We start from the raw sequence: 10,247 nt of genomic DNA, 5'->3' as shown, positions 1-10,247 counted from the left end.
TTTGGTCAGACATTCTATTCAAATAGAATATATTGACATCTCTAGAAATATGCACAGATAGAGATGTTGATATCTGATTTATCGAATGTCCACCTTTTATAAATTAGAGGATACTAACATCTTGATCCAACTTTTAAATTTAAAGACAGATTTAAGCCACATTTTGACACATTAACAATAAGCTTTCATAATGTAAGGATATTGGGTATAAGAAGATTTAACTGTCGAGGATTTGAACTCGAACAAATAAAAGTCTGTAATAGTATGCGAATCCAACTTTTGAATTTGAAGACGAATTCGAGGTGCATTTTGACACAATAGGAATCGACTTTGGTAATGTACTAGTAAAATTTAAAAATTTTAGTTTAATTTATATAAAAATTTTTAAAAAATGTATTTCAACTCCTATTAAAATTTTGAAACTATAATTTGGTCCACTTAACAAAAAAAGTTCATAGTTTAGCCCCTGATCACAACTATGATGCCAGGTGCCAATGGTATCGGTTGGTGGGTCGTATCGTTCAGGTTTCCGATACGTAATAAAAACCGATATCTCGTGTCCGAAGAGGCGGTGTCAGACAAGAGCCGATAACAGAACGCTGGGAGAGGAGATTCGATCCGATTCGGCCACGTGGCAATCACGGCCAGGATGCAAACCTATTTATATTCCTTCCTCCCCCAACCTTTCCGTCCGCTCCACTCTCTCTCTCTCTCTTTCTCTGGATTTGGATTCTCTGCGTCTCGGCGTTGTCCTCACCCGAAAAATCACTCGATCTCTGGCGACGGAAGGGATTGCCACCGGCCGTGTTCCCTGGATATCTGAAGGATGTCGTCTTCGGGGTCTGTCGCGTCGGTCTATGTCCATGTGGTGGAGGACGTGGTGGGCAAGATGCGGGAAGAGTTCGTCAGTTCTGGTGCTGGCGACAGCGCTCTCGTCGATTTGCAGGCGGTAAATCTTTCTTGTTTGCATTTTTAAACCCTTTATTTTGGAGTTCCAGTGTGTGGATTAAGTTTTTTGATTGGATCTTGAAGTAGATGAGTCGTGCTGCCTGTTGCAAGATTTGTGAAGCCGATGATGCAATTGGTGAATTGTTTGGTGTCATTATGGGGTTTTTGATGATCTGATTGAACGTTTTCGAATCTTTTCGTTTTTTATTTATTTGGAATGATATGATCGATTTCTTACCTTTTGTTTCATCTTCAGTGACAGAGAAGAGGAACTTGGGTCCGTTTCTTGATAGTTTTCGTTCTGATTACACACAGTGTTACATTCTAATTTTCTGTTGGTTCTGGGCCAGATTGGTTTTGGTTAGAGGTAGATAGATTCTGATCGTCTTGGGCCATCATGGTTGTTTCGATTTATATGATGGTTGTTATGCACAAGCTGGAGAGTTAGTTAGCCTAAGGTCTGTTTTCTGGTTAGGCAGATGGATTTTCTTTTCTTTGTTTTCAGTTTTAATAGCATTGTCATCAACCTATGAAATTGCAATAGCTCATTTGGCTGTCTGATGGTTTATGAAATTCGGGGGATTTTGTTCTCCCTTTTGTCTATTCATGTGAATCGTATTTTGCAAGTTTATGAATCAGTAAGTTGTTTATGAATGACATTTATTGTAAATTGTCAATGGTGTGTTGTGGACTGACGCTGAACTGCTGTTGCTGTATGTGTCTATAGTAATTGAGTTCTTTGATTCATCTTTTGACAATAATTGCAGCGGTGGGAGTTGAAAATGATGCAATGTGGTGTTATACCTGCTGCGGCAGATAGAACCTCAGGTGCTAGAGCGACTGGTCCTATAACTCCTGTCCATGATCTTAATGTGCCCTATGAGGCAACTGAAGAGTACGAAACTCCAACAGCAGAAATGCTCTTTCCACCAGTAAGTAGTCATATAAATGTTTTCCATGCAAGGATGTAGTTTGAAATGCCTTTGCCCTAGTCTTGAGTGAAAGTGTGTTGTACAGAAAATTCCACCCCCCTCCCCAACCCCCACCACCACCTCTTGTAAATAGTCATATATCTACTTTGTCGTATAAGAGTGTACGAAGAAGTGTGTATGTGCCTGTTTATGTGTGTGCACTGCAACATCCAATTTGGGCACCTACACCCTTCATTATCATCTGAAATAGTAACCATGCTTGCTCTTGAGATGGGAAGTATTCTGCTACGTCTATTCCATTTCCAACTTTAGCAGACCAAACATTCTCTTTTCTTGTCTAATAGTCTGTGGTATTACTCTTATCTATTTATAGGTGCAGTACTGTTTGTCTTCATGCTGCCTGGAGCAGGCTAGATGAAAAGACTTCTTTTGAGGAAGTCTTTTGGCTTCTTGTGTTTCATTGAATTCCCTTTTGGCCATAACCTTCATTCAATCTCATCATTGTAAACATTTGACTGCTAGTAATTCCTAATGATTCTTTATCTTGTAAATAAGATCTTACGAGCTAAACAAAAATATTTCATCCATTTCATCGATTAGCAAAGAATCGAAGTTTTTTTTATATTCGGATGTTAATTTTATGTGTTTTTTTGCTCCTTTCCTTTTTACCAGTCAGTCTCATCCTTTGACATGGGGTTTGTCCATGGAACAATGATTCCATCCTTATAAATTTCTATATTGGAACTTTGGAAATTATTAAGTCTCTCTGGATTGCTTGTACTTCATTGCTTAGTTCAAATACTGTTGCTTTCTCTGTGTTGGTTCATCACTGGTTTTCTGTTATGCTTTTTTCTCGTGGATTTTTTTTGTTCCTTTAAATATAAATGCTTCCTTGTTGCCTGCCAGACTCCTTTACAGACTCCAATGAGAACTCCACTACCTGGAAATGTTGAGCCAACAATGTACCAGTATCTTCCTGCGAGCCCTAGTGAATTTGGTCCTGCTCATGATTCTGGGGACAATGGTGATGCAAGTAATGGGAAGCCTAGCCCATATATGGTACTGTCATCATCTTATAAGCTATGAGATCTTATCACGCTATTTGTTTGGCCTTTTCCTTTCACTTCCTCTTTTCTCTTTTTCTTTCTTTTTTTTTTGGGGGGTGTTGTGTGTGTGTGTGTGGGTATTTTTTTTGGGAGAAGGGGGTAGGTGGGGGGGTTGTAGGCCTGTGGGGGCTGGAATGTTCTCATTGATACTTGGAAGGGAAGCCATAAATGGAGGTAGTCATTGGACTGTTACTATCACGCATTGACTAGCTGTCTGAACTCATCTTGCATTCAGTAGCTGCACAGCAGCTTCACTATTGTCCTCTTAGGTGTCAGAAGCTGCATCTTTTTCACATCTAAAGTAAAAGTGGGGATGTACAGAGGCTTTTTTGTGTTAGGCTGATGCAACTTATTCATGAAACCTTTAGGGCTGGCATAGTCTCTTAACAGATTCTAGTTTTTCTTTAAAACCATTATTGGTTGTCGTTATTAATTTTGGACCATATTATAGTTTATGTTGCTAATTTTACCTTTCTGTTGTACCTTTATTCTTGCAGCCACCACCTTCTCCTTGGATGAATCAACGCCCTCAAGGTGTAGATGTTAACGTTGGTAAGTCTTACCCATATTTCTGAAGTTTGATTTTTTATTCTCAGAAATACATAATTGATATAGATTAAGAGCAGCGAGTTGCTAGCATGGGCAATGGACTTTGTGATAATTATTAAATCTCTCCATAGCTTATGAAGTGCGGGAAGAGGAGGAGCATGGGATCTCCCATCCAGCCATGACAAAGGTGGTCATTGCTGCTCTTTTGTTATATTATTCGCTTGGCATTATTCTGATTCTTACTTGTAAAGAGTTGTTTTACTGTAGACTTAGCTAATGCTTCTTTCCAATTTTTAAAATTTTTATCTATAACTTCAATGTTCCATTCAAAGCATGCTTTTGCCTCTTATGGTGTTTAAATATCCAAAAGTAAGACCTTTAGAGTATGTAAATGTAATTTGCATGCTTATCCAGGTAACTGCAGACCATCTTCTCAAGAGACATTTGGGGCTTGAGTTTGCCAAGTAAAGACTTCTCCTTTGAATGTATAGACAGTTATTCCTGGAAGCACAATAATTGTGCTGCCTTAGATGATTGGTGTGAACCAAATAATTTTCACCTGAATTATGTCAAACATTTCAATGAAGGGTTAACTCAGCTATACAGGAGGTTATGGAACCATTAGATGTTAATATGTGGAAGTATTTGTGAATTGGCATATCAATATGACAAAAATTATTTTGATCTTTTTTTATAACAGGCTTAATAAGTGTGAAAATTATTGTAGATAAGAGCTTACAGGGGAATCTAAATGTTTGAAATTTTGAATATGTGGTAAATAGCTCAGGAAGAAATCCCCTACCTGTCACGAATAGATGACTGTTGTGCAGTCAAATGGACTATATGAGGGCCTACACGGCATTGCAAGCTATGCATGGGCTTCTCCCTGATAACTACCTCCTCTCTTTCGTCCTTTTCCCTTATTGTTATGCATGTAATTTGAGTCAATGCTCTAGGCTAGTTAGATAATTAGCTAATGCATTCTAGGTGTATCTGATTGCTGTCCTCTGTATTAGACAAGTTCAATATTGGATGAGGAAAAGGGCAAAACAACATCAAACATGAAATTTTCATTTATTTATCCTTTTCTTGTTAAGACATTGTTGCTGTTGGCTACCTACTTATGTTGACCAAGGCATGGGAATGTTCTGGCATGTTTTCAGTTGAGCAATGAGATGTTGCCTTTACTTCTATAGCGAATGATTGTGGTTGTCACAGGACCTTGATCTTCTGCCTTCTGTTTTGCAGAACTTCTTCACAATGAATGGTACCAAGCGAAAGCGAGAAACTTATTCTCAGCAGGTTAATCATGGTGGATACATTCCTCAACAAGATGGTTCTGGTGATGTTGAACCGGATTCCTTTCTTCTGAAGGTGTGCCCTCATCCCCTTATTTCAATCAACACATAGTATTTATAAGAACGGATTGAAAGCTTTTCTCTGCACACTATGTCACATGGATGTGGGACTTTAATACCACACCTGTGTCACGACAGAGGTGCTGATAGGGTGTGGCTCTCATGGAAAAAGGAAAAACAAAAATAGAAGGGGAAGGGGATGAGGAAAAATTGGAGCAGAGGAGGAGGGAGGAGGAAGAAAGAAAAAAGAAATAGAGGAGGAGCGAAGAGGCATTCCTGGCAGCAGGAGAGGAAAACAGTATTAGGATTTTTATTAATCTTTCCTTTGTTTTATTTCTTTTTAATTTCTTACTGTCTTACTTTCAAAATTCTCTTCTATTACAATGAGATATTTATTATAAAAGAATTTTCTTTATCCTCAACTTTTTCACACATATACACACATTATATATATTTATTTATTGCTGCACCAACACCCAAGTTTGTCTGAGAAGTGCTGCACCCACATCTTGCACTGATGTGGCATAGTCTCCACACAAATCTTTTTTTCATACGTATGATAAAACTACTGTTGAAATTTTATGGTCATCTGAAGCATGCTCTGTTTGAATTTTGTGTTTTTGGCTTTGCATTTCATCAGTGATGTTGGTTGAAGACAATCGACTTGTCTCTTTCCAATATAGAAGTACTGGCTGTGGCTGGGTTTGTTGTTGAAAAAGTTCTTTTTTGCTGCTTTCATTGTGGAAATGGGCTTCTAATGAATGATCATGAAGCCTTAGCAAAGCTTACAGTCAGCAAGAACAAGGATTCACCATTTGAAGATGGTTATAATTAGGCATCTAAAATTTTGGTCAGTTAATGGATTTATATTCTAAATCTGATTTATGTCACACAGGTGTGAGTGTGGCATCTTTCAAGAAAACATGGGTGCAGGTGCAGCAAAGATATATATATGTATAGGAGCTGAAATCCTTCGGCCACTTGAGGTCCATCCAATCATGACCAATGCAATGCATTTGTCGTGATGTGATTAAACACAAGGCCGATGCATTGTATCAAGCCCTGTGAGAGGCCAGAGGGGATGCATATATATATTGAAATCAAATTGCTATCTTTGTGGCTGGACAGTTTTTTGTTTTATGTTGCTAAAAACCATCATAAAAGTGTATTCCTTCGTTAAAGACCATAGTCAAGTAACTACTGTCGTCAATGCACTTTTTGCGATGGTTTTTTTGCAACACAAAATAAAAAAAAATTATTCATAGTTTTTTTATTTTAATTCCTATATATATATATATAGATATATATATATATATCAGGACGTGAACCTTGAGTGAGTTCACATGGGCATAGGGACGGTCCGCCAAGGCTGTCCAAGTGTGATGATCGGATGGTTCTGGTAACCATCCTTGATTTTTTTTTTTTTTCAGCTCATGCTCAATATGGCGGAGGAAGGGGGAGGTGCTCTCCCTGCAATTTACCCTGCTCTCTTGTGGCGCTGGACACCCAACGTCATGGGAGGAAGGGAGAAGACACTCTATCTTCCCGTATTGGGCGTCAATGCCCTCCTCCACTTTCCCTTGCTTGGGGGCGGGGGGTGGTAGAGGGGTGGAGGTGGAGACTGGAGTGCTGTCTCCCAACATGGAGAGACTGCATCCCCCTTCTTTTGTGTGTTTCCCATGAAACAGAAAGAACAAAAAAAAAAAGCGATCATTTTAATTAGACAAAACACCGGCCTTGGTAGGGCATGCCTACTCCCTAGGATATTGTGAACCTTGGAGTTTAGGGTTCACATTCTCTCTCTTTCTCTCTCTCTCTCTCTCTATATATATATATAAGCTGCAAATACCGTTCTTGGGTTTTTATCGACGAAGTTTTTCTTGAGTATTTTTTGGCAAAGTTTTTTTTTTGAGGAAAATCTAAAAATTTAGAAAAAAAATCAAAATTTTAGATAAAAGTACAATAAATGAGAAACTAATAACTAATAAGAAGACATAAAAAAATATCTAGTCAAATGATAAAGTAATAAACATTGTTTTGCATCTATAGGAAGTCACATTGAATACCTAAAACAAGAGGGGAAATAAAACAATGTCACAAAGTTGAAAAAAATGAAAACAGAAAACGAAATAAAAAATAAATGAAAAAATTGTGAAAAAAATCACGTGATTTTAGATAAATTGATTTTTAACATTATTTCCAAATATTGTATTTTTCCTTTTTTTTCATTTTTTCATTAATATCGTGATATTTCAAAAATATCACAGATATTTGTAATTGTGTGTGTGTATATATATATATAATTATATATAGTCCACAAACAGAAAAAGTTATAACTAACATGTCAATGATTCGGCCAAACAAAAAAAAGAGAAAAAAAGAGCAACTGTTCTATTGTTGCACCGGGTGTCGTAGTTCTGAAGGTTGTATATTTGTTTTGACATGGTTGCATAGTGTATTTTTCATCTGTTAGGAAGCTATCATTTATCTTTCTGCCTAATTCTTCAATTGGTGCTACCACACACACACACACACACACATATGTGAAACAAGTCAATTCTTAAGTATTTGGGTTTTTAGGCGAGTCAAGGTGCAATTACACTGGCTGGCATGGACAAAGGAAATTCGGAAGCAGGGACACAAGTAATGGAAGATAGGAGAACCACACTCGTTATTCCACAGCAAGATGGGATCCATGATGATTATGAAGATGTAAGCACTAGCCTACAACCTTATTGACTTTCTTTTTTGGTAGTTCTTGCTTGCTCTTTGTTAAATGATATTGTCTGCCTTCTGGTGAAGGGCTTTGCCAATGAAGATTATAATGCACCTTTGGACCATGGTAAGTGTGTGCTTCAATTTTTATATACTTAAATAGATGGTTGGTTCCTGCTTTTTGCCAATTCATTTTGTAACCATGATGAGGTGCATTTACAAGTCGTTTCTACTTGTGCAGATTTGCATGCCACCCATGGCACGCCTCAACCTGGCCAAAGTGCAATTGGTGTTGGTGATGATGATGATGATGAACCGCCATTGAATGAGGATGATGATGATGACATTGATGAATTTGACCAGGGTGCCGACAATGCTGACACACATCATTTAGTTCTATCCCAGTTTGAAAAGGTATATATGGTGAATTACAAATTTAAGAGAGGGTTACTTGAATCTGGAATTCATGCATCCTACTGTTGAACCAAATGGCCCGGTTTCTTGGCTAAGTGCTGCAAATGTGGCGTCCCTCTTGTCTTGGTTTTTGCGATTAAATGACTTGTCTTGTGTGTAGGTGACACGAACAAAGAATCGATGGAAATGCACACTCAAGTGCGGGATAATGCGCATCAATGACAAAGACATCCTTTTCAACAAGGTTAGTTTGAGTTTTGCCCCCCTTGAAAATTTTCTTTTTGCTTAATAAAAGCATCTCTATGTCTCTTCCTTCTGCACCACATATAAGTATGATGCTTTATTAAGAAAGCAAGCAGCAAAATTGTTTCCGTAATTCCGATGAAACAATTGGTTTCTGTATTGTAATTGAGCAAAGATCACTTCTGTTTTGATCTTCACCGTCCGAGCATTAGTCATTGTGCCCAGAGGTTTCATCTCGCACAAATTTATCTGTAGGCAAACGGTGAATTTGATTTCTGAAGTCTGAAAGCGCGTGATGGGCTGGCTCGCTCTTCCTTCCTTGGTTGAAGAGATAACATGCCAGGCGAAGGCGACTGTAGGATGGCTTATAACTGGTCCCGTGTACACCACTAGTCGGAGACTTGGACCTCCTTTTCCTTTTCCTATGTATATACATTTCTGCATTTTTGTTTGCTGTAAATTATTCGCGTTATTGAGAAACTCTTCAGAGAGTGAGAAGAGAGAGAGAGAGTTGTGCAGATAGTCATCCAGATATTGATAGCAGTCCAGATATTGGAAAACAAGGAAAAGCCCTTTTCCGTAACTGTGAATTTTTTGGGCCGTTACCGAGCAGATGGGGTGCGTGCTCATCGTGTAAGAACACTCGTCATATCGCCCTCAATTTTATGAAGACCATGTAATTAGATGTCACAGAGAAAGCGGTTGTTTCACCAAGCTATTCTATCTCAGACTCCGTGTGCTTTGATACTGGGTTCTATCCTCACGGCGAGGAAATTCCATTACTTTTCGTGTATATCCTAATCAAGTCCTTGGCGGTGACACTCGTCTTTCGTAGTTGAAGGTCAAGTTTCGATTCATGTCCCATTCAACGAAAAAATTTGGCACGTTCGCGGCTCGCCCATATGGGCATGAGGTTACGTATGCCCCATGCGCCTTGAAATCAAAAGGACTCTTCTGCCGAATCTAATACATGTTTTTGGGGCCAAAAAAGTAAATGATTTCTTGAACTTTGTTTGTCTTGTTGGAATTTAGAAGCATGGCTTGATGCTATTGATTGATAATATTTTTGTGTGCCTTCGGGGAAAGAGTCCTTAAGGCCAAGTGCATTTCCCTGGAATCCTTCCATTATGCCAGTCAACGCACATTAGAAAGGGTCTTCTAAGATTCTTCTTCTCCATTATTAGAGAGATTTTGTTTTGTATGGACAATATGACCTTACCTGTAAAGGCGAGTTGCATCCTTCCATGAGGCGTAGAAATCAACTGAAAGAGCACCAGACGCTCAGCCAACAGAATTGGCTTTGAGGGGCGTGAGACAACTTTTTCTAAGGAACTCCTCGGCAAAATAGCTCGGTAACTTCGGGAGAATGGGTGCCTCCTCACAAAGGGGGCTGCAATGACCAAGTCGGGTAACTGTTTACCAAAAACCTAGGTTTCCATAAGATTTGTAAGACCATGTATAAGTAAGGGGTTGACACTTGTACCGAATGGTCAAGGAAGTTGGTGTCTTGATGACAGAGGAGACCAAAGCCTACGTGAATGGTGGTCATAACTACAACGGTCTTAAAACTATAACGGTCTTAAGGCAGTGAAACTCCTTATTGGGTAAGTTCCGACCCCTTGGTGGAATAGAATGCCATGGTTGAGACTTCAAAGCTCCATCTACGGTTTAGGCAATTGAATCCGAACTCAAATCTGATGCTTGAAAATGGTCAGACTAGATTATATAAAGTTTAGACCTTCCTTCCATCGGATCTGAAATCGAGTCTGAGTACGAGTATGGATTCCACGTCTAATTAGGAAAGATCCAACCAACTCGAATTTAGCAAACGGTGGACCTGACCTGAGCCTGAACCGTTTGGACCCCTAATTATCGTAACACCATGGTTGTTACAAGGGGAAAAACTAGTGAGAGGCCAATTATTGAGAAGAAGAATAAACAAAGTGTCCAACTTGACGGTAGCGTGTCAACTTCACTTGGTT

The 10,247-nt window shown here is 38.9% G+C and overlaps 1 protein-coding gene across 1 annotated transcript; it reads left to right on the top strand.

Moving 5' to 3' along the window:
• Positions 1-694: 694 nt before the first annotated feature.
• On the top strand, positions 695-8,993 carry LOC116255163 (uncharacterized). The gene is made up of 11 exons (XM_031630934.2): positions 695-949; positions 1,716-1,880; positions 2,787-2,939; positions 3,484-3,538; positions 3,667-3,722; positions 4,784-4,909; positions 7,474-7,605; positions 7,696-7,735; positions 7,850-8,022; positions 8,183-8,266; positions 8,521-8,993. Exons 1-11 carry the CDS (start codon positions 827-829, stop codon positions 8,542-8,544), a joined length of 1,131 nt encoding a protein of 376 aa, XP_031486794.1. The 5' UTR covers positions 695-826; the 3' UTR covers positions 8,545-8,993.
• Positions 8,994-10,247: the final 1,254 nt, after the last annotated feature.

Source organism: Nymphaea colorata, chromosome 5, assembly GCF_008831285.2.
Source record: "Nymphaea colorata isolate Beijing-Zhang1983 chromosome 5, ASM883128v2, whole genome shotgun sequence".
NCBI classification, from domain to species: Eukaryota; Viridiplantae; Streptophyta; class Magnoliopsida; order Nymphaeales; family Nymphaeaceae; genus Nymphaea; species Nymphaea colorata.
This window is presented reverse-complemented; position numbering and strand designations above follow the sequence as displayed.